We start from the raw sequence: 23,244 nt of genomic DNA, 5'->3' as shown, positions 1-23,244 counted from the left end.
CAGGAGAGTGTGGTGCTGAGCCAGGAAGAGGGAGTGATCAAAGCCTTGGCATCTGGTTGGTGTTCTTGTGGTCTTGGCTGCACACTCTGAGCGTGTGTGTGCATAAAGCAATGAGAGGTGAACGCTGTGGCCCCGTTCCTTCCATAGCCCACATGGGCTAAAGCCCACATGGAGGGGAAGGAACAGCCACCTCTGCAATGCACTCTCTGCTGTCCCCACCACGCTGTGCTGCCCTCTCACAAGTTTTCTCATGACAGACTCCAGTGCTGGATTCAGGAATGTTTTTATTTAAAGCATAAAATCTCTATTCAAATTGTTAGAAATCAATAGAAGAGCAGTTACGACTGCTTCCCTTGCTTCACTTCTCATCTTTCAGCTCTGCCGCTGTTTCTGCACCCTGTTAATTGCATTACTTACACTGCAGCTGTGAATGAGCAAAGAGGGGAGCCTGGGCTTGGGTTAGTCAGTTTTAGTATTGCACTGTGCCAGACTGGCTGAGCCCCCTGAGTGGAGCTGCTCTGGTGAGGATCCAGGTGAGCCCCGGGGATGAGCAGGAGCTGCAGCCCCAGCGAGTCCGTGTTGTGCTGTGGGCACATCAGCTGGGAGCATCCTCAGAAACCACAGGGCAGCATCCTCGTGAGCCAGTGCTGAGCGCTGCTGCCAGCCCAGGCTGCTCCCAGAACGGGCCCTGGTGGCACACGAGGCTCCGAGCCTGGCACAGGGTGGCCCCGGGCTGGCCCCAGGGTGGCCGGGCTCTGCTGCCCACTCCTCCTCACGCGTGGTCGCTCACTTGGCTGGTGGCCGCGTTGCTGCCCAGCCCCTTCCAGGCGCGGAAGCTGAAGAAGGTGCTCACCCCGTAGGTGATCATGGTGACACAGGCGAAGAACTGGAAGAGGAGCACACATCCATCCCACGGGTGAGCACAGGGGCTGCCCCAGCCCTCGGCCCTGCCCTCCCTCCCTCCCTCCCTCCCGCCGGTACTCACGGAGGCGGCGGCTCGCCGGTTGTAGTCCCACTGCCGCCAGGACGTGGGCTGCACGGCGGCCGCGCACGTCACGAAGGCTGTGATGTACAGCACGGTGGCCACGGCGTTGCAGATCATCAGCTGGGAAACAAAGAGGAGCTCCTGAGGTCTGGGCTCAGGATCGGGCATGCTGGGGCGAGGCAGCAGCAAAAGGCTCGGATTCACAATCCTCCCCATTCCCCAGAACAAATTAAATGCTCCCCAGGTTGTGCTGGGAGGTTTTTGAATGAACCCACAACTGCAGCAGTTGGTGGCTTTAACTTTCTGGATTGACACAGGACTTTCTATTTTGAGCATTTTCTAAGCAATTCAAGGGCAGAATGAAACAACGTCACTGTGCAAAGTGCAGGGGACTCGGTTCCATCAGCCCAGAAGAGAATGAAGCCTTCCCAGACCACCTTTCCAAGATGTTTCCCTCTTGGGATCCCCCCTCCTCCCCTCCAGGTACGCACCACGAGGGGCCAGGGGACCATGTAGAACTTCTGATGAAGCTGCAGGAGGTAAATCACCAAGAAAAGGAGCGTTAGTATCCAGAAGAAGAGGGACACGAACATCACCCAGCCGTAGGCCGCGTGCAGGTGGTACGTTGTGGCAGCGATGAGAGACCACACCAGCAAACCGAGCACCTGTGGGGGAAAAAGGGGAACCTGTTCAGGGGCTGCTTCCTGCAGGGGGAGCACAGAACATCGCCCACAAGCCCAGGCACACCAGCACCAACAGCAGGTGGGTTCCCCTCACTTCAGGAAGGCAGGAGAAGGGCTCCTTGGAAAGCCGGCGTGCCCCTGTGTAAGCCCGCACCGCCCATTGTCATGGAAGGAACACAACAGCCTTTGTCCTGCCCGCGCCCAACGCCCTGGCTGCCCCGACAATGCCTCCTTGTCTGTCACATCCATTTCTAACACTCGTGATCACAAAATATGTGCTGGGGAGAAACACGCAGGGGGCTCCTGCAGGAGTGGGAGGTGGCACGCGTGAACTGCTGCCGGGGAAAAGCAGGGGGAGGTTTAACAGCGTGCCCTGAGCAAGGGGCTGCAGAGGTGGGAGCAGCTGCAGAGCTGGAAGGTCTCGGCTGCTGGCCTTGCTTTCATCTCTCTTTCCTGGCACTCTACCAGGCACCCCCAGCAGCATCCTGCCCAGCCCCTACCCTGAGCGTTTGTCTCTATGCCACCAGCAGCTCAGCCATGCCCAGGGGCTGGAATCTGGAGCCAGGCGCCAGGAGCCAGGTCTGTGCCAGCTGTTTCACAGTGGCTGCTCAGGGCACATCCCACAACGCTGCCCCGAGGAGAGGGGGCGAGCAAAGAGGCTCCCAGGCCCAGGGGCAGCACCGTGGGCAGGTCACGAATGGCCCTGTCCGCAGCTGAACTCCCACCCCTGTGCGTTCACGCGGCACCGCGGTCCCGGGGACAGCACCAGCGGGAGATTATTGTGGCCGGCTCCGATGCTGATGCTGCTGCTCGATATGATGACAAGGACCCTTGGGCTCCTCTGAGAGGCTGGGAGGACAACCTGGAGAGCTGAGAGTGTTCCAGGGAGCGTGAGAGCCTCAGGGGCACCCCCAGCACAGCTCCCCTGGAGTCACCGGGCTCCACACGCCCCGACCCATCGACGGTGCCCTGCGGAGATGCCCGCACGGATCAGCCCGTGCCTGGCACTGGGAACCACCCGGCACTGAGCGGAGTCACAACCGGCAAGGGGTATGAGGACAAGAATCCGACTTTTCCTCTGGTTTACAGAGTGAAGGAGGAGAGAGGAGGCTGCACTGTCTTAGGTTTGGGGATTACTCAGGGTTAGACAGCGGAGATGGGGTCGGAGTGGCAGCCGAAGAGAGCCCGGGCTGTTTCCAGCTGCAGAAAAGCCCACGAGTGGGTGATGCCCTCCCTCCTTCCCCGCGCCCCCTCCCCGGTACTCACGGCCTGGGCGCACATCAGCCCCCCGAGCGGCGAGAGCAGGAAGGAGCCGTCCAGGGCCGGGGGGGAGCCCGGGGAGGCGCTCCGGGCTCTGGCGGCGCCGGGCAGCCCCGCCATGCCGCGCACCGGCCCTGGTACGGCCCCGGCACGGCCCCTCCGCGGGCGGGGCGCGGGTGGCTCCGGGGCGGCCGGGCTGACCCCGCCGCTGCCGCTGCCCCCGCCCCGCCGCCCCCGGAGCCTCCGCCCGGCGCCGCGCTGCGCTCCCGGTGTGCGGCCGTGTCCCCGTACCGGGGCACCGCCGACAAAGGGCGGCCCCACCGCGACAGTCCCCGCTCCCCGCATCCCGGCGATGCTCTGCTGGAGCAGCCCGGGACACCGCAACCTTCCGTGCAGCCGTGTCCTGCTCGGTGCTCACCGGGGACATTCGGTGGCATCCGGCGCATCCCGGTGCCTGGCGTTGCTCCTCGGCGGGGGCCGGGCGACACGCGTCTCCTTGTTAAATCCTGGAATAATTTGGGTTGGAAGTGATTTAAGGCATCTCGTTCCGACCTCCTGCCATGCAAGGACACATTCCACTAGAGCAGGTTGCTCCAAGCCCTTGGACTGGCTCCAACGTGGCCTTGAAAACTTCCAGCTTCTCAGGTCAATCTGCGTAGAGCCTCATCAGCCTCCACTCCGGGAGATTCCTGTCAGCCCGTATCCCGGGCTGGTCCGGGTCACTCTGGGTGGCAGCAGGACCCTCTGGACGATCAGCCACTGCTCCCAGTTTGGTGTCATGTGCCCAGGGCGCTCCGGGCCCCATCACGCAGGTCGTTAATGCAGCCTGTGGCTCAGGGCTGGGCCCGAGACTGTCCTGGGGCTGTCCCGGGGGTGCCCAGGGTGTCCCGGGGCTGTCCCGGGGCTGTCCCGGCAGTGACCGGACACAGTGGCTCGGTTGGGATCTGCGATGGGGTGCGGCAACGAGAAGGGCTGTCTCAGCAGGTCAGGATGGCCGAGCGGTCTAAGGCGCTGCGTTCAGGTCGCAGTCTCCCCTGGAGGCGTGGGTTCGAATCCCACTTCTGACAGCTACTTTTGCGCCGCCTGCCTGCGGGCGCTTTTAGCTGCGGAAGATGGGCGGGAGCGGGAAAGAAAAAACAAACCGACCAAAAGCGCGCAATTAAAAACAATTAACTAAATAACTACAGGCCAGTGTAACGCAAAAACATTTGAGCTGTCAGAAGTGGGATTCGAACCCACGCCTCCAGGGGAGACTGCGACCTGAACGCAGCGCCTTAGACCGCTCGGCCATCCTGACACCGCTGAGCGACCGTTGTGGCCCGTGCTACACTTGAGGGCGTTGTGCGAAAACGTTCCGTGAGCTCTTTTAGACCATCGGTTGTGACACCGCCCTGGGGAGCTTTCTCCAAACCCGGCCACCGTCTGCGTGAAGCACCTTTTCCTAACATCCAGCCTAAACCTCCCCACGCACAGCTTCAGCCGTTCCCTCAGGTTCTATCACTGGTCACAGACAGCAGCATTGCCCCTCTGGTGCCTCTTCTGAGGAAACTGAAGCCCTCAATGAGCTCTATCCTCAGTATCCTTTGTTCCAGGCTGAACAAGCCACTCCTCACATGGCTTCCCCTCCAGACCCTTCACCATCCTCACGGCCTCCTTTGGATGCTCTATTACAGCCTTAAATACTTCTTGTACTATGGTGCCCAAATCTGCTCCCCGAACTCGAGATGAGGCTGCACCAGCACAGAACAGAGTGGGACCATCACCTTCCCATCCTGCAACTGCATTTAACAATCCCAGTTTAACACAAAAATGGGATGGTTGAGATACAGGTGAAAGTTTTTGCTGCATACATTTGCTTGAGACTAATAGCTCTAAGCTAATCTGAAACCAGGAACTCTGGCAAGTGGAATTAGAAGTCCTAAGAGTACAAGCAAGCTCTTCCCTGCACTAGGCTGGTTCATGGGAGGCCATGCCTTCTCCTTCCTCCACCAGGCATTAGACAGGAGAGTCATGCTGGGGAGAGCCCTGGGGGAAACCTGGTTCCCTGCTCAAATCCCTCCAGGTTGCACAGAGAGCATCCTGTGACTGACGGTTCCAACCTCTGTGCAGGTAGGTGTGTGGTACACTGAACTGAGCTCAAACTCCTCCTCCTCACCCCACATGAATGTAAAGATATTCCTGCTGTTCCAGCTGTGGAGCTGGCAGTGAAAAAAAAGATGTTACAAAAGAAAAGACAAAGCTACAGCCACAACCTTTCAGAAATAGACACATAAACCACAAGGAGACAGGAAACGTAAGAAAACAAAATATACTTTATTAAAATTAAGCATGTTAGCACCTCAGTGTAACCTGGAGAAGTCAAACAGTCCAGCAGGTAACCAGTCCAGCAAGGCCAAATGGCTGAACATCCTGAAGTGCCTCCTGATGGTAGGAAAAGTACCATGACTGTCAGGACACGCACGCTCTGAACGAGCTCAGAGGCACAACCAGCCTCGTTTGCAAGGAGGGATGTTGTGCTGCCTACTCTCTTGGTGGGAGCATCTAGAGCTGCTGGACCAATCACAAATGTTAGATCCCATGGTGGAGCAGGTATCTGCTTGTCCTACAAAAGAAACCAAAAACAAACCCAAAACAACAAGCCAAACCAACCCAACGAAAAAATCGCCGCTAACTCGACTTGCAGAAAAATCAGTACAGCACAGAGCTGGAGAGCCACATATCAGATTGAGAATAAATTAAACTGAAGTAATAGCAAGGACTTGGTACATGGATAGACATGTAGCATCCTTACAGATGACCATCCAACTTGGCACACACGTTAATAAAAAATGACCCATGCATCACATAGCAGGCTGTGACAACCTGGAGCTGAACTGGCTTCAGGATCTACAGAGAAACCTCCGGCTACAAAACCCCACGGTGCCCTTTTGTTCGGCTGTATACAGTGTTGAAGCTGATGGTTGTAAAGCTACATTAGCCAGTGTTACAAAGATTACATAATTTCAAACTAAAGATACTTTTTACATTTAGAAAATACCTCTATAAAATTTAGTAAAAGTGACATCCCAATCTACTGAGCACAATGCACTCCGCTTCCAGAAGGATCTCACAGAGCCAGGGAACACCTGGGAATTCTTCCCTCCTAGGTGAATGTGGGCACACTGTGGTGAAGTGCCCTTTGTTCTCAACATCCATCCTCTTGCCCATTGCCACAGGGCCATGCTGGGGCACCACACACTCCCCTCTTCCTCCTCCTCCTCCAAAATGCTGAGGGATGTGTTCCACCAGCCAGGCTGGAAGTGCATAACCAAGCCAAACCCGTGGCTTTGCTACCCTCACTCCACTCTCTTTCTAGCCAACGCTGATTTGGTTTCCTGTTGCAGAAAGTGAAGGGACTGATGCTGGCTAGAAACAGAAACTACACAACCATTCCACATAGATTTGTTACAATACTCATAAATCTTGGTTTAGAACACACAAGCAGGTTTTAGAATGGTCTTGCCTAATGTACAGATTATTAGTCATGCCAACTAGTTTAGGATTAGACAAGAAAGGTTTGCAACCACTGCAGGTAAAGTCACTTCTGTTTCATCCTGGATCTCAGAACGAAAGCCAAGGATTAAAATTCCAATGTGTTACAAAGCCTCCATTTCATTAGAGGGAGTCTTAAGCCAATGAGATAAACTACAGCTGTTAAATGCCACCGTGTTCCTTGTACCAGACTGTAATCCTTACTGGTGTCGAGAGCATGGAGACATCTGTAACCAATACACACACGCTGCAGAGAAAGCAGAAACTACACGGGTACAAGAACACTCTTTAATCTGGGGGTTCTGTCACGCTAGGAACAGCAGTCTTTTATGGCATCAGTAATTTACTGAAGAACACATCACCCTGAGAGGGTTTCTAAAGCTTTCCTCCACTGAGCGAGGCTGAACGCGACATCACCGACCATCCTGCGATGGGGACAGCGCCCACGGCAGTCGGACACGCCTTCTCCAGGGTAGTGTTGCTGTTACCTCACTTGACACAGAGCGAGTTTATTTGCTGAAAACCGATACCCTACGTCCACTTAGAGACGGCTCGGGTCCCATCCACGCTACGAGCAGCGCGTTCCGACCTCGCACACGGCGGGTTTGATGGGCCCGGCTGAGGTGACACCGGAGACAACGTCGGGGCGATAACGGCGCTGGGCACCGAGCTGATCCAGTCTAGGCGGGGGAACCCGACGGCCTTGCCCGGCCGGGGGCTGCAGTGGCGTGGGCTGAGCCGGGCACGGAGGTGCCGCGGTCCATCCCATCTCTGCCGTGCCCGGCACCGCAGCGAGGGCGGCGGAGGCTCCGGGACGGAGAGCCCCGCGCCGGGACGGGCGCCGGCAGCGCTCAGAGGCCGTGGCGCTTGCGGGTGCCGGCGCTGGCGGCGTGGAGCAGCCGGTCCTTCTCGCGGATCTCCTCGCGGAGCTGGGCCTCGGCCAGGCGCAGGCGGCGGATGCTGCCCTTCATCTCCTTCATCTTCACCTCCAGGAGCGCGATGATGTCGCGCTGCTCGTTCAGCTTCCTCAGCAGCTCCTCCGACGTGGTGCCCGACGACAGCGAGTACGAGTGATCGGGGGGGCCGCCCTCCACCGGGCTCTCCTCCCCCGCCGCCGCCGCCGCCGGTACCGGCACCGGCAGCCGCACGGGGCTGGGCCCGATGGTGGCGGCGGCCCCGAGCTCCACCTGCACCGTCAGGTCGATGGGCTTCACGTCCTCGGCCGCGCCCCCTGCAGGGGCCTCGGCGGCGGCCGCGGGGCCCTGCGGGGCGGCGGCGGCGGCGGCGGCGGGGCGGGGGCGCCGGGCCCGCTGAGCCTTGCGCTCGTTGACGCCGCGCAGCGGGAAGATGGTGGGGACCCGCACCAGGTAGGACTTGCGGCCGCCCTGGAAGTGCTCGCTGCAGACGCGGTGGCCCGTGGTGGGCTGGAAGGTGCTGAAGCAGCCGCTGACGCCCGCCCGGGAGACGTTCTTGAGCCAGAGGCGCCGCAGCTCCTCGTCCTTGGGGAAGGTGTAGAAGTGCAGCGCCTTGTCGCGGTGCGAGTTGTTGTAGCAGCCCGGTACGCAGCAGGTGAAGCCCGGCATGGCCTCGCGGGGCGGGGGGACACCCGCGGCGAGCGGGGCGAGCGGCCCCGCCGAACTACAGCTCCCACAAGGCCCGCGCGGCCTCTCGCCGCCGCCGCCGCCGCCGCCCCGGAACTACGCGGACCACAATGCACCGCGCCGCCGGCGGAACTACCCGCCCCACACTGCGCCGCGGCCCCTCCCGGCGCTCGCGCGCGTCTCGCGAGAAGTGGTGGGAGGCGGGAACCGTTCGGCCGTTACCGGACCCGCCATGGCTGACGGGCGGCCCCGGGCCAGGCCCGGCCTCAGGCGCAGCGGCCACAACGCGCGGGCGGCGGCACAGGTGCCCCGAGGGATCTGCAAGGGCGGGCGGGAGCGGAGGAAAAAAAAAGGAAAAAGGGAGGAAAGGAGAGACGCTGTGGGGATTTACCGCCCGGTCTCTCTCCGTTTGAGACAGCAACGAAGCCTCTGAAGCAGGAGCAGAGGCCGCTCCCTCACCCTTGTTCGCCTTTAATCGTGGAAAATGGGCCGAAAGCCCTGACCCAAGGGCGCTCGGCGGGTTTAGATGGCGGCTGTGCTCTGAGGCCACTCAGGATCCCGTCCATAGGAGGGTTTCGTGCTGGAGCTACCCTGGGTGATACCACAGGAACGGGATTTTATGCTGGAACCCCCCTGGGTCATGCCCCGGGCTGATTTGTCTCCCATCCACACGGGAAGTGTCACTGCTGTCAAAAAGCCAATACGCGCTATTTCTCTTTGGAATTTGGAGAAAAGTTTCTTATCAGCCTGCTTAGCTTGTTATTAGAACATGGGTGGTGGGATGTTTTTGGTGTTGGCGTCTTTAATAATAAAAATACTAGTTTGAATTGCTTGTGTCTTGATTTCCCTCTAGACTGGATCGAGTGTAGAAAATAAGAGTAAATCTGTCAGGAGCACCTTGGCAAAGCAGAGACTGGGAGTGTTCCCTGATCTCAAAAATGGCACACCACGGCTTATGCTCAAGAGAGTCATGCAGAACCGTAAGTCTCTTTTTTTTCAGGAGAATTGAGAACAGAAAAACAATGGTTTTGGAAAGTTAAGAAAACAGAGAGTGTTCCTTGGTGGCCCATTATCCTTTCCCCGATACACAAAACAGAAATCAGATTGTTGTATGACTGATATATGTAGCAGAGTCACTTCAGGACACCTGAATTCAGGATACAACTGCCTGAGAGACCAGGCTTTGCACTGGTGAAATCAGAGCTTTGAAGATCCTCTTCAAAACCCTCTTCACTTGGTCTTCTTATCCTGGTGACTGAGCACATGATCCTGGTGCTGCCTTTGGGTTTAGGATCAGCTGTGAGTTATTCTGCTGCCCCCTGTCACCACTGGCTTTGTCACTGCCAGCCTTTCCAGGAGCAGAACCCACACAGTTTTCACTAGGTCTTTATTTTCACCTGCTAGTAAATGTTATTTACAGCCTGTAGTATAGATGTGACATTCTGCTATATTGAATTGAGGAAAGGAAATGTTGTGGTTTGTTGGCAGAGCCCCAAGTTTCACCACTGGCACCTCAGATATCTAACCATGAAGACACAGAAGAAGCTCATTCAGAAGTCCCATCTAAGAGGGTTTCCAGCATGTAAGTAGGTTTTTTTGTAATTTACACTTTCATTACACTTCTATTACACTGCTGTTATAGCTGCAGTTTCTGTGGTGGGATTGGGGAGCAGGACTTCTCTACTTGTGTTTCAGTGATCAGAATTGCATCTTGTCAGGTGGGATTATCAGAAATGCCTCTGCAGCTTGGTTTGTTTTGGCAGGGGGGAATTGCAGCTGCCAGATGTTGCTCCTGAGGACACATCTATCACTGTGTTCAACATGAAAAAGAAGAGAAGGAAATTCAGCATTTCTGAATTTGAGAGGGCAGCAGAGAGACGACTTCCCCAGTACCAAGGTAAGGCTGCAGTCAAGAATTATCTTACTCAGAGCTGCATTTGATGTCAGCTGCTTCTCCCCTGCTCAGCTCAGCTGTCAGGAGCTGCCCAGTTGTAGGTTTGGAATCCAGATTGCAATATCTCATGCAAAGGGGAAAATGGAGAAAGTAAAAGCCCCCATCCTATCAAATTTTAAATAAACCTTTTAAAGCCAAGTTGTGGCTCTGCCACAACTATATATAATAATAATAATTATATATATATATATAATATAACAAGTATATAATTTCCTGCCTACTTTTGCAACTTGATGCTTTTTGAGTTTTGTGTCTCCAGAGGAACCCTGTCTTCTTCTCGGTTCTAGAAACTTTAAAATACAAAGAACTGCATACTTTCCATTACAATTATATAAAATAATGATAAAGTTCTTTGTGAGCAGAACAGGTTTGAGTTCCAGTTTCATCAAGAGTCTGTGGAATAGTTATCTGTGTTTCTAAAACTCCAGATGTGTTTGGGTTGGGTTGCTGAAGGGTGATTGTGACCAAGACCTAACATCTTGTTATGAGTGTGGTAAAATTAAAATTATTAAATGTGGGGGTATGTGCCATGTTAAATTTACATTGAAATAAATGAAATCTCTTTCTTACCCTTACAGAAATTGCTTATGTCTAATATGCAATTCTGAAATGTAGACAAGAAATGGTAAAATGACCCCATTATCTAATTCTGTTTGTACCAAAATATGATGTTTGAGGATTGTAGCATGGCTGGCTCTGAAAAGAGGGAGATCCATTGGGATGTTCCTGTAGCCTGGTGTGTAATTTCTCAGCTAATGTGCCATTCACTTTTTCTAGCTCAGTCAGCGTTGGACAGCACAGTTATGACTCGGTGAGTTTAAATTAAAATGTCTTAAATTCTGTTTGTCCTGGCTGTGATCACATCTGAAGGGGTGAGGAGCAGTGCAGATGCCTGGGTTTGTGTTCCAGACCTGTGTTAGTGTTATAACACAGGCATCTGCCCCTCTGCTGATGGAATTTCCAGGTGTTGCACTCACCCACCTTTTGATTTTCAGAAACTGCCTCTGCACTGTGTGCCTGGCTTGGTCTAGTTTGTATTGCTACTGTTGCTCCTCTTTTCACTTGCTTGGATCATTCCTTTTTTCCTTTCATTCTCATGCTTCCAGCAGTAAATTGGTAGACAATATACCTTAGAATATTATGTAAATCAGTACCCAGTATACTTTAGAATATTCTGTAAATGAGTACACAATATACTTTAGAATATTATCCCTGCCTATTCATAGTTTTATCACATCAATTGTGGCTATGCAGTATTTTCTGGACTTTAAAAGCTTTTTAGTGAGTCAAAGCACTTACTTTCTTGTGTTGCCTGTGTACTTTGCAAATGACCCTGGCCAAAAGCAGCACATTATTTCACCTTTCTCACTGCAGCCCTTGCCTGGGGTGCCACACAAGATGCTTTTTGGGGCTGCATTCTGTACTTCTGTCTTTGAGCCCTCTGAACCCCGTTTTTTAATGGGGTTGCCTGGAGAGAGGGACAGGAGGTCACTGAGCATTGTCAGTCTTCAGGGTGCAAAACTCCTGCAGTGAGAAACATTTCCTGTGCTTCAGGTGTTGCTGTCAGCTCTCTCTTAAACCAGTCTCAGTGTGTTGGTAGCTGTACTTTGCTGAGAGTATTAATAATAAGTAGATTCTTAAACTTATTGGGAAGTCTTCCTACCACCCCATTGTCATCTAGGGTATGTCTTTAATATCAAACTTTTTTTTCCCCTTTTTTATTTTTTGTCATGTTAAGATTTTTAAAATTAACAAAAATCTTTAATCTGACCCTTTAATCAGCTGTAGTGTTGCAGTGTCTCAGGGAAGCTTTAAAACAGTCTGCTTCCTGATCTCTGTCATACATATCCTGATGTTGGGTGATGGTATGAAAATAAACAATTCATTTAAAGACCGACTCATAACCTTCAAGGGTTTTTTGGGGAAGTTTCTCCTAGTGGTGCAAAATGTGTCGCTGTTAGAGCCATCATGTCTGCACGTACTCTGAGGGGGAAGGTGGGGTGTTTGATTTTGACAATTTTCCCCCCTTTTTGCAGGTCCCTTCGCATGTCTGTGGGTTCCCTGCTGGCCCCAGACACCGTTGAGAAGAGGGGTTTGCTGAGGAGGCCCAAAACCCGCAGGGCTGTTGACATGCAAGCCTTTGAAGGCAGAGTGGAACAGAACCTGCTGAAGAGCAAAGGTTTCTTTAGTGCTGTTATTTCTCTTTTGGGCCTTATATTAAAGGGGCTTTTAGAAGCATCTATTGAAGCATGGTCTGTATTTTAGAATTTAAAATTTACTAACTCATTGACAGAAATAGAGTGGGATTTGGGAGGCAGAATTAGAATGAGGTTCTGCCTTGGCAGTTCCTTTGATTCTATGCACCTAAATGTGTACTTTGCCCAGTTTGGTCATTAAACCACAGGAATTATTTGGGATCCTCTTCATCTGTGAGTACTGAAGTCCCTGTTGTTTGATAGGGAGAGTTGTGGGCAGAGAAGTGGGGTCGTACAGTGTCAGTGTTTAATCTGTTGAAGAGGAGTAAAATTTGGTTGAATGACTCAAATGGTGAATTGCACAAGTTCTGGTAGTATAGTGTGTCCCTGTGACCTTGAACAGTTTTTCACACAAACTTTGTTTAAAAACTTTCTCAACAGGACAGAATGATCTTGTGGACTCACAATCTGCATCTGGGATTCGAACAAGCATGCTGACCAGTGATGCAGAAATGATGATGAATAGCACAGAGCTCTTTGTTCAGCCCCAGCTGGATGAAGAGAGCCAAAATAAATTGTCTGCTCTTGAACCCCAGCTGTCAGATTCAAAAACTTCAGCACAGAGAAGCCCAATTTCTGATGCAGATCAAGAGGAAGCAAGGCTGGAGGGTTTGGTATCCAGTGTGAGCACAAACCAGGGAAGGACCCAAAGATACTCCAAGAGCACAAGCCTTGATGACGAGCATGTTGACAGAATGAGTAATGTATCTCCAGAAACCTCTGCAAAACAGGGAGAAGAAAAGCAAGATCACTCCCAGCAGAGTAACCCAGTGGCAATGATTTCTGATACTGAAGAAGAGGTGGTTTGCAGTGAGTACTATGGGTTAAGGCTTAGCAGGTGTGTTATCTGAACTCACAGAGTGGTTGAGGTAGAAAGGGACCTCAAGGTTATTTTTTCCTGCCCCTCTGCCCTGGCAGGGCCACATAGAGCAGTTGCCCAGGACCTTAAGTGGCTCTTAGGAGTCTGCAAGGGTATTGACTGCAAACTGCCTTCCTTATGTTCAGATGGAGCCTCCCATGTTCCAGTCTGTGCCAGCTGCCTTTTCTCTTGGCACTGGGCATCACTGGGAAGAGTCTGGCTCTGTCTGCCTTACACCCTGCCTTCAGGCACTTGTATATGTTGTTAAAATCTGCCCTAAGCCTTCTCTTCTCCAGGCTGAGCAGTCCCAGCTCTGTCAGCCTTTCCTTCTAGGAGAGATGCTTCAGTCCTGGTGGGCCTTTGCTGGGCTCTCCACTGTGTCCTTCTCTCCTTTGTACTGGAACCCCAGAAGTGGGCACCCTAAATTGGTCACAAAAGTAAGGAGATAACATGTAGGGCATGTGGACAGATTTGGAAGGAATCTGGAAGTTCCTAGTCCAGACCTTCACTGTGGTATGGTCACTTATTTGTCACAGCCAACCTCTCCATTGTCTCCAGGGCCTTACAACTCTTTGGGCAGAGGCAGTTGCCTCCCTGCTCACTCTGTACCAGTGCTTTGCAATTCCTGTTGCTTGCCAGTTTTCCCCTGGTGCCTCTCCTTGGCATTCATTTCCCTGGCCTTGTCCTGGTTGTGTAAATGGGAGCACAGTATTTTCCTCATACTGCTTGGACCAGGCAAAAGTTGTTTTGAAAGGACAAGAGAAGGAATGAACAGCAAAAGGTTAGTTGCTCAGAGAGCTCCAATGGCAGGCATTTTTAGGACAAAGGGAAAGATAATGCAGAGTGTGGAGGATGTGGAACAGGGGACTGGATCCAATGAGGGGAAGAGGAGGGGGAGTGAGCTGATCTTTAAGATGCTGGAGTTAGTAAGGCATTCATGTCAGATGTCAATGGTGACATAGTTCTGCTCTACCACAGGAGGCTGCTGGTGGGGTTGCTCCTCAGTGTCAGCTGAAAAACAGTTGCAAAGATTTTTCCAACTGGTTCCTAAGGTTCCATGCCAACTCCCTAAACTTGAAGTACACACAAATGTTTCCTGTGTGTCTTCTTCTCCCTCCTTGGTTGGTTTTGTATTTACCAGGAAGGTTAAAAGAAAATTCCAAAAGCTGTCAGGAGACACATTAATGATCTGTTCTAGGTGTGTATAGATGGAACTCCTCTCTGCCCTCCAAAAGTTCAAGTACACATTTGGGATCCCCAGTCACTCTCAATGTTTCCCGCATGCATTTGAGACAAGTTGTGTCCCATATAATCAAAGACCTAGAAGTAAGTGATACAGAAGAAGAGATGATTAATACAGAGAATGGAGTGGAACAGGAAAAGATTTTCCAAGAGGGTTAGAAGTACTTTCATTGTAGAAAGGAATGGAGTATAATCTGATTTAAACAGAGTTTTTCAGGTGACCTGTAAAATAAAACTTATTTTACTCAGATTAAAATAAGACTTAATTGTGCAGTAGATGCTGGAAATAATTCAAGACATACCAGAAATCCTTGGTCATTTCCAGACAAGCTCTCTAAAAGTGGGCTGTGACTGGAAGTGGAATCAAGGTTCATATGTTTTGGCAGATCTGTACTACTGCTCAGCTTCCCATAGGAAAGATGAAGAGCCCTCATCTGGCTAATCTAAGCTGCTTAATATTGCACTGCACTTTAGGCCCTGTGTTGATGTAGGCAGCCCAATATTCTGGTTAGTAAATGGATAAAACTGATTTTTGCACTACCTTTGGCCAGATTTCCTTGTGCCCTTCACTTGGGTTAGGGGGTCCCAAGGCCTTGCCACACTTTTACTTTTCAGTGTGAAAACCCCCAGTTGTTGGAGAGAATGGTGAAAGTGCAGTTTGACAGCTTTTGGTTCTGGACCCAGCCAAGATTTCCAAACCCTTCAGCAAGTGACAGCATTGTCATGTGTGTCATGATGTCAGAGTGCCCAATTTTCACCAAGTAATTACCTGTGTGGGTTTCTGCTTAACTGAGCTGCATAGTAACAGATATGTGGACTATATATGTAGTATAAAGGAAAAAGGAATACTTAAGTAGTCAGTAGCTCAAGTTTTTAAACACAAGCAAGTCATTGTCTGTATTATTTCTCATCCTGCATGCCAGAGGCCTGTCCTGCATGGTTAAAACCACTCTAGGCTCTCTTCTCTCCACAATGGAATATATCTCTTACAAAATTATTATTCAGAAAAATGAAGGAAATGAGGAGGAGAATCTGAGCACAAACTCCAGGTATTGTTAGATTTAAAGGAAAAGAAATTGGTCTTTTACACAATCACCAAAATTGAAAATGGCCATAGAGATGGCAGATCTGGAGGAGCCCTGCTTACTGTAAGTAAAATTCTTTCATTGGGATCTGATGGGCCCCTAATTAGGTGGCTGTGGAGCAAACACAGGAAAAGTTGGGCATTTCTCAGCTGTGAAGGGAACTGCATTTGCTTTTCTTATTTACAGCTTATGTCTGAGTTTATTTATCACAAATAATTCCAGTGATGGTTGAACTGTCTGCTGGTGGCTGGTTGGAGTTTTTTTGTAGGTAAGATGTATGATAGAATTTCTTATTTTAGCTGCAGAACATGGTGCAAGTGCTGGACATTCTGAACATTTGGAGAAGAAACTGGCTGAAAAAGCAGAATTGCAGATAACTGCAGGACATGCCAGCAGAGGTGAAACAGAAGTGGCTCCTTTACCAGGAAAGGAAGTGGAAGAAGGCAGCACTGGAGCCCACAGCTCTCCCACAACTGGTGAGGACACCTCTAATGCTGGCAGCTCTCTGTAGTGCCACAGTGCTCTCATGCTGCATGGCTGGCATCAGTGCTGAGAGACACACTTAACTTCCTTTGTTTTCTGGAAGCTGGGCTAATTACTGGGGAAATACCAAACTGATTTTGTTATTTTAAGCTGGAGGACTGCATTTTATTTAAAGGGAAACCAAAATTGTACTGGCAGTAGTGTTTAGAAGTGCATAGTTACAGCAGGTATCTTTGATTAAAATTTACTAGTGGAAGCTCCAGAATCAGGCAAAGATCTTTGTTTCAGTGCTTTATTTTTTCTGTTTTGGAAATCTAGAACATGAGATTAACAGAGGCATTGGAGCTGAAAGTCTGGGCAGGCCCTCTCATGCCTTTTCCTCATTTGAAAAACCTGAAGTGACTCCAGTAGATGAAACTGATGAACAAGGAGATGAACTACAGGACCAGGCTATGATGCTAAATTTGGATAGTTCAGTGGGAGAGGCTGCTGAGGATGAAGCTGAGCAGCCTGAAAGTCAAGGTAAGGAATCTGCTCAGCACTTCTGTTACATTGTTTTCTGTCCTGCTCTCACTTGTTAAGAAGTGAAGAAGTTCAAGAGTGAAGTTAAAGACAAGGCAGATTAGACTTGGAGGAAACTGCTGTGGGTTCATAGCAGAGAGCAGGTGAGAGCTGGTAACAGGAGCCTTGCCTGGAGGGAGTTATGAAAGTCTGCAGACAGGGAGAGGTTTATAGTCTGGCCCTTGTAATGTGACTCTGTAGCTCAGCTTGTCCCTTTGTCCAGGAGAATTTGCCAGTGGCTTAGCAAGATGACAGAGGTGACTTCTAGAGTTTGAAGTTCTCACTGGTTAAAAAGGCTGCAGCTTTATGGCAACCTGAATTAACCCAGCCATCAGCCACTGCAGCCTGGCCCTGAGTGTGTGTCCCTGCAGCCTGGCCAGCCCAAGGGTCAGCACAGGGAGCCACCAGCCCGTGTGACAGGAGTTGGGGGGTGGCACTGCAGCAGCCCTGCTGGCTCAGGGTGCTGTGGGGCACAGCCATGTGGGAGCTGGCTGGGTTTCTGTCTGCTGTGGCAGCACTGCCTGCTCCAGGAGCTCTGGGAAGACACTTCAGTTCCTCCAGTACTTTTTTCCCAGAGGTTTCCATGAAGACTCCTGCATTTGTCCGAGCTCCAGCCCACAACCTCCTGCTGTCAGCAAAACCTGCAAAACCTTCTGCTCCCAGGTAAGTCCAAGCCTTGTCCAGCCTGGCAGAGGTGGGGCTGGGGGCACAGCACAGCCTGGCTTTGCCAGCTGCTCTGGCAGCTGCCACAGGGAGTGAGCAGTGCTGAAGTCTGTGAGTGAATGTCAGTGCTCTTCCAGGGCAGGTCTGATGCCTTGAGGCTTTCCAATGAACGTTCTTGTAATATTTTCTTGTGCTAAACATCAAAACTACTCCTAGGAGTTTTTCAATTGGTAAGCCACTCTGGAGCCATAGACTCTAGTAAGGGATACAGAGGCCCTTGCAGAAGAGGGGGAGTTACAGATGGCAAGACACTGATCACCTGGAGTACATACTTGTATTGACTGCAGAAGTCTAAAGCTGTGTGCAGTTGCCATGTGCTGACTAAAATGGAGCTCTCTTAGATGCAGAAAGTGAACCTGTCCTCTGCATTACTCCAAATTAGTTAACACTTGCAGTCTCTTGACTAGAAATTTGGTTTCATCAGAAGCACTAGCTGTGGGTCCTAGGGAACAGGAGGAATCTTCTAGCCCATGACTTTAGAGCTTTGTCTATTAAAGCAATAAACAAGAAGACAAAATTCTTTTGCCCACATATGGGTGAACTGGAGAGAGTCAAGTAATCCACACACCCTCTCTGGGGTTTTGCCTGTGTTAACTTGAGATTCTAATTTTTTCTGTTGTTTTCCAATTATATATGAGTGAATCCATGGATTTCACTTAACTGTTCCATATTACAATTTTTCCTATTTTAGAATGGACGATAATTGTAATTTCCTTTAGGACTTACAGTCTTGTTTAATGGAGGGGTGGGAAACCCTACAACCCACAAAAAAAGCCCCCACTGAAGTTTTTAATAGTGTAGAAGGATTCCCTGCAGAGCAGTTTCCCCTGTCAATAGATGCAGAGGTGCATCAAACTTTGTGCACTACTTTAAAGGGGATATTGCAGGGATGCAGTGGAAACTGCAGTCATGTACTGCAGAGAACTCCAGTTTGCTGACAGTGTGTTACATGAGCACTCTGGGATCAAGGCAACTTGAGCCTGGATTGCTTCTGTCAAGGCCAGGATGCCACATGAACTGTTTGCAAACTGCCCTGTGTGGCCATGAGAGTTTTGAAGAATTGGGAGGGAGAAAGAATGAAGAGCTCAGGGTAGTTCTTATCCCTTCCAGTTCAGCTTAGGGTTTCTCCAAACTCAGCCTGGTGTCCTCTGCCTCTCCCTTCTTCAATGTGTGAATTTTCAGTTTTCCTCAAAGTTCTCCCCTGAAGCTGCTGCAGCCTAAGACAGTTCCAAAGAGATTGAGAACATCCCAGAAGAAACCACGGGAGCCTCAAGTACCCAGGAGTTTGATAAAGGAGATATTCAGACATTTTGCTAAAATGCCAGTGACCAGAGATGCATTCCAAATTGTTGAAAAATGGTAGGTAGCGACAAACTGCTCTTTCTATTATTTTTACCATTGAGTTTTTTTCCTTTCTTTTTTCCCCTTGTTTCTCCTCTTGTTCTCTCAACAAGTAAACTTGTTGAGAGTGCTACTGACAAGCTGACAGCCATCTCTCTTCAGCTTGAAAAAGTCTTGGGAGGCTTGATAAAAATGGGCAGAAATGTGGAAAGTGCTGTATATTGCCATGTGGGTATCTGATCATTGCTGTCTTTCAGGAGCATCTGGGTTTTGTCCCAACAAATTGTAGCACACAGATTGTCTGTATCAATTTCCATGAGCAGGGTGGCTCTGGACAGTGGCCATCATGCTGGGCACAGTGAGGGTGTGCAGTGTTCCATTGGAATCCAGGTTTCTCAGCTTTTTGCACCTTTAGACCTTGTGGCTTTCATGAGGAAAATCTGTGTATTGTCTGAGCACTGTCACTGCAGCAGCCAGTATCTGCCTCAGTGCTGATTTCTCTGTCACTGGTGTCAACCCCTGCTCCTGCAGCTGTGAGAAGTTTGGGAAGGGTTCTGGTTGTGCAGCTGTTTCACAGCTGTCTTGGCACTGAAGTTCCAGGGAGCCTGGGCTGAGAAGCCAAGCTTTGTTCATGGGCTGGAGAGTTTCTTCTCCCCCAGCTTTCCCTGGCAGGCTGTGACCTGCACAAGGAGCAGCTGTGGTGCAGCGTTCCCTGCAGAAGGGGGTGAGTAGCTGGTGTTCACACCAGCTTTGATCTGCTTTGATTTTCCCCCTCAGCTCAGACAGATACTTCAAGCAGCTGAGTGATGATCTGGAGGCTTACAGCCGCCATGCAGGGAGGAAGACAGTGGAGGCAGCTGACCTGGAAGTCCTCATGAGAAGGTAATGGAAGGGTTGTTACTAATCTGCAGTCGTGTTTGGTGGTGCTTTGAGACCCCAGTAACACCTGGTTGTTGCCTGAATGTGCCACCAGCAGTGTTTGCATAGTATGGGATCTGGGATTGACTCTGTGTGAGGCCACTTCTGTCCCAGGGGGCATCCCTGGGCTTGGGTTGCACCATTTGGTGATGGTGGAAGGACTAGAAGTAGTAGTGAGGGACCAAGAGGAGAGGGATTTGTGTAGAATGTGTACAAGTAGTAGAGAACTGCTAAGAGGGAAGCTGGGCTGCACTGTTTGCATCCCCGAGTGATCTCTTTGCTAAAATCATCTGCAGCTGACACTGAGCATTTTCACGTGTCCTGCTGTCCTTTTTGGTGAGTTGCTCTTCCAAACAAAATACAGCTCTTCTGCTGCTGCACAAGCTGATCCTTGGGATCCAAACTGACAATTCCTCTTAAAAGCAGGAGAAACAGCCCCCAGCATGAGTGGGCAGGGCTGGCCTCTCCTAACAGTGACATTGCTGGACAGCAGCCTGAAGAGCTGTTCTCAGAGCTGCCTCACTGCTGTTTTGTCCTCTGGACATTCACAGCTGCCCCAGCTCCTGCCTGGATTTACTTTGTTCCGTCACCAAAACACAAGGGATTTATTCTTGGCTTGGAAGCTCTCTGTGAGGCCTGAAGCAATCCACCACTTTTCATTTAAAGTCCTTACTCTGGGTGGTTGTTCTTAATCTGCACTGGAAGAGTTTCACATGTGATGTTAAAGTCACCAGGGGGATAGTGCAGGGCACAGCTGATGACTCTGGCTTTGCATGGGCCTCTGTAGGTGAGCTGGTGCTGCTGATTAAAAAGAAGAATCTGTTGCTGTCCTGATGCAGAGATTCTGTTTTCCCACCTGGTGCTGGGGTATGAACAGGCCAGGAGGCACAGTGTGTTCCTTGTCCTGGTTTGGGAATTCCATGCACTTGCTGTTTCATCTTGTTCTAGGTGTCTTTATGCCTTGTTACTGCCTCATAAAGAGATCAGGAATTGCTGGCTCATGCATAAGAACAGCATCTCTGTTCCTTCCAAATGGGAAGTGTGAAAAATTTTGCACTTCCTTTCTTTTTACAAAACTGGGAGATGCTGATTTTTTTCAGGCCAGTCAGCTAAATGGTGTACAGGAAAACTCCATAGCCTGCCCAGTTGGCAAATGCCAAATCTGGGTACTGAGCTATTTCCTTCTGTCCCATCATTCTGTGCACATCTTCAAAGGGTAGAATTTATCCCATGGTAGGTGGATTGTGAATTTATAAAGAATGAGCCTCTACTTTGGTCCTGATCAATAGAGATGAATATCCCCATGGTAAACAGTGGGAGCTGCTCTGCAGGACCCCTCTGGATCTGTCTGCTGTGCTGTGTGAGCAGTCCTGCATTGCACCATGCACAGGAGCTCAGAAGCTGCCTGCAAACACGAGTTTTTGTTTGTCATGAGCAGTCAGAGCATTTCAGCTCTTAAATGCAAACACATCACTGCAAGAAAGCTTTGCTGTGGCATTGAGTGCAAACACATTTCAGTGACAGCTCTTGTTTCTCCCCTGCTCTCTCTGGCCCAGGCAGGGGCTGGTGACAGACAAGATGCCTCTGAGGGTGCTGATAGAGCGTCACCTCCCCCTGGAGTACCGCAGGCTGCTCATCCCCGTGGCTGTCAGTGGGAACAGAGTCCTGCCCTGCAAGTGAAGCTGGGCATGGTGGCTGCTCCCAGGGTTCTTCATGCCACTGCTCCAGGTGATGCTTTTCCACACACACCCAGTCAGGCAGCCACTGCTGGATGTTCTCCTGAGGAGATGCAGCTTGTGCTGTGGCCACCACACCACCCTGCTGGGTCTCACCAGCCTTTGTTACAAGTCATTTGACTATCCATATTTTTGTATGTTACCTTTGGATACTTGTACAGCTCTGATAAATAAAATGTTACATGTATTTTTTGTGATGCCAATGCTGCTTATGCCAGTGAGCTGAGAGGCTCCTGCATTGTGGTGTTCAGGTTGTTCCCAGCAGGGATTTGGGGGGCTGTGTGGGTGCTCTTCATGCCAGCCATGGTGCCCTTTGCTTTCCACTGGTGTTCCTGTGCAGGCAGATGCTGGTCCATGCTGTGCTCCTCACACAGGGAAACAAAGCTTTTGTGTGTGGTTTTACTACTTCCAGGGAGCCCAAACCACACTAGGAATGAGATCTGACACAGCAAAGGGTGTGACTTTGTAGGATAGTTCAGAAGCTGGGAAAGAATAATGCCTGAATAATAAACAAGTACCAGTGTCAGAGGGATGGAGATGGATTCTGGACTTTCTCTGCAGTTCCTTCTGGGCACTCAGTGTGGCAGAAGTTGTTTGTCCCCATCTGAGGCTGTCCTAAACCCTGCTGCAAGTGTGGATCCTGCTCCCCTCTGGGTTGTGCTGGGTGTGCAGTACAGCCTTCCCAAACCACAGCCCAGGGCACAGTTCAGAGGGACTCCTGGAAATCCTACCCAGCTCTTGGAGGTTAAACAGGTTCTGAACAGCACTGAAGGGCACAAGGACCAGTGCAGCAGTTAAAATCTCTTCAGCAGGCAGTGCCAATCCAAATGGCAGGCACTTTGCAAGGGTTATTTCAAAACATAATTCCATTGCTACAACAAAGAGCATTTTTGCAGATACAGTGTGACTGAAATGTTGGAAAGAGAAGGGTCCTTTGAGAAGCTCTGCTGGGAGCAGTGTCTGCATGTCCTGCATGGGTGGGATTCCCTTCTCCAGGGTGTGTCAGAGCTCACCTTTTTCTCACCAGGAGCTGCAGCTGCCCAGGGGAGGAATGGAAGGAGACAGGAGGCAGTGCTTTGCACCTGCTGCCTGCCACATGTTGGGCTGACACTGGGGTTGGATGTTCTTGGGAATTCTTCAACTCACTGGAGCCTTTCCTTAGGCTGAGTGTATTCCAAACAGTTTGTACCTGTTTGGCAGCCTGGAGCCTCAGAGGCTGAATGTAACTTTTTGTACGGATATCTAAATATATATTACTATGGATGTATTTATATATATTTAGATATAAATATTCTCTCAGGGAATATATAAATATTCTCTCAAGGAAGGGAAGATCATTCTGTCAAGAGCACCTGGTGTCAGACCTGTAACCTCAGTGCAGACCAAGAGAATGCAGCTCTTGCCTTATGTAGGTCCTCAGTCACTCTGACAGTCGTGGCTTTGGAATGATGTCAGGGCCTGTTTATTGCTATGGAGACATGGAAAAAGAATGGAAACATGGAATTACTTGTGTCATACACAGAGGGATGAACTCATACTAGAAGTCTGCTCAAGGATCTTGTTTCCCTTCCTGCTGGCCGTGGCTTCACAGCAGTGGCTCAGTTTTTGTAGTGTACTCTCAAGGCACAATAGTATTTAAATACATACATATATAATAGTATTTATATACATAATAGTATAATGTATATAAATACTATTTGTATTATATATATAATACTATAAATATTATTATGTATATATTATGTATTTATATAGATAATAGTATTTAAATACATATATCTATTTAAATACACATATATATATGTATACACACACACACATATATATATATATATAAAAATACATACAAAGAGTGTGTAGCCATATGGATCCAGCTGGGAACCGAAGGATCCTTTGTGAGCTGCAGGGCCCCGCCGGGTTCCGTGCGCTGTGTCCTGGCAGCGGAGCCGCCGCCGCTCCCGGTGCTTTTTGCTCTGTTCGTTCTTCCGCCGCCATGGCGCGCGCGCTCCGTTTACCCATCGCCATGG

The 23,244-nt window shown here is 50.3% G+C and overlaps 3 protein-coding genes and 2 non-coding genes across 6 annotated transcripts; 2 read left to right on the top strand and 3 right to left on the bottom strand.

Annotated features, from left to right (window-relative positions):
* Positions 1 to 267: 267 nt before the first annotated feature.
* PLLP (plasmolipin) lies at positions 268 to 3,060 on the bottom strand. Its single transcript, XM_059481637.1, has 4 exons — positions 2,935 to 3,060; positions 1,477 to 1,650; positions 986 to 1,105; positions 268 to 886 (listed from the first exon to the last, which is right to left on the bottom strand). The coding sequence occupies exons 1-4, from the start codon at positions 3,046 to 3,048 to the stop codon at positions 773 to 775; spliced, it is 522 nt and encodes a 173-aa protein (XP_059337620.1). The 5' UTR covers positions 3,049 to 3,060; the 3' UTR covers positions 268 to 772.
* Positions 3,061 to 3,912: 852 nt separating this feature from the next.
* Positions 3,913 to 3,995, top strand: TRNAL-CAG (transfer RNA leucine (anticodon CAG)). Its single transcript has one exon. It is a non-coding gene; the product is annotated as a tRNA-Leu (tRNA).
* A 147-nt stretch (positions 3,996 to 4,142) lies between these two features.
* Positions 4,143 to 4,225, bottom strand: TRNAL-CAG (transfer RNA leucine (anticodon CAG)). Its single transcript has one exon. It is a non-coding gene; the product is annotated as a tRNA-Leu (tRNA).
* A 997-nt stretch (positions 4,226 to 5,222) lies between these two features.
* THAP11 (THAP domain containing 11) lies at positions 5,223 to 8,042 on the bottom strand. The gene has a single exon (XM_059481303.1). It carries the CDS (start codon positions 8,040 to 8,042, stop codon positions 7,311 to 7,313), a length of 732 nt encoding a protein of 243 aa, XP_059337286.1. The 3' UTR covers positions 5,223 to 7,310.
* Positions 7,809 to 21,402, top strand: CENPT (centromere protein T). 2 transcript variants are annotated; one of them, XM_059481302.1, is made up of 13 exons: positions 7,809 to 8,017; positions 8,914 to 9,040; positions 9,549 to 9,642; positions 9,824 to 9,957; positions 10,792 to 10,825; positions 12,051 to 12,193; positions 12,651 to 13,079; positions 15,755 to 15,931; positions 16,257 to 16,460; positions 17,075 to 17,162; positions 18,405 to 18,581; positions 19,341 to 19,445; positions 21,038 to 21,402. In XM_059481302.1, the coding sequence occupies exons 2-13, from the start codon at positions 9,016 to 9,018 to the stop codon at positions 21,159 to 21,161; spliced, it is 1,734 nt and encodes a 577-aa protein (XP_059337285.1). In that variant the 5' UTR covers positions 7,809 to 8,017; positions 8,914 to 9,015; the 3' UTR covers positions 21,162 to 21,402. The 2 variants fall into 2 exon arrangements, with proteins under 2 accessions (XP_059337285.1, XP_059337284.1); XM_059481301.1 differs by lacking the exon at positions 7,809 to 8,017 and adding an exon at positions 8,041 to 8,364.
* The last annotated feature ends 1,842 nt before the right edge of the window (positions 21,403 to 23,244 follow it).

Source organism: Ammospiza nelsoni, chromosome 13 (assembly GCF_027579445.1).
Source record: "Ammospiza nelsoni isolate bAmmNel1 chromosome 13, bAmmNel1.pri, whole genome shotgun sequence".
NCBI lineage: Eukaryota > Metazoa > Chordata > Aves > Passeriformes > Passerellidae > Ammospiza > Ammospiza nelsoni.
This window is presented reverse-complemented; position numbering and strand designations above follow the sequence as displayed.

Coding starts and splice junctions, on each gene's coding strand:
- CENPT (XM_059481301.1), top strand. CDS start 8,041: ATGGCCTCGCGGGGCGGGGGGACACCCGCGGCGAGCGGGGCGAGCGGC. Junction 8,365..8,913: donor ACGCGCGGGCGGCGGCACAG/GTGCCCCGAGGG, acceptor ATTTCCCTCTAG/ACTGGATCGAGTGTAGAAAA. Junction 16,461..17,074: donor TGAGCAGCCTGAAAGTCAAG/GTAAGGAATCTG, acceptor CTTTTTTCCCAG/AGGTTTCCATGAAGACTCCT.
- THAP11 (XM_059481303.1), bottom strand. CDS start 8,042: ATGCCGGGCTTCACCTGCTGCGTACCGGGCTGCTACAACAACTCGCAC.
- PLLP (XM_059481637.1), bottom strand. CDS start 3,048: ATGGCGGGGCTGCCCGGCGCCGCCAGAGCCCGGAGCGCCTCCCCGGGC. Junction 1,651..2,934: donor GGCTGATGTGCGCCCAGGCC/GTGAGTACCGGG, acceptor TTTCCCCCACAG/GTGCTCGGTTTGCTGGTGTG. Junction 1,106..1,476: donor TGGTCCCCTGGCCCCTCGTG/GTGCGTACCTGG, acceptor TTTGTTTCCCAG/CTGATGATCTGCAACGCCGT.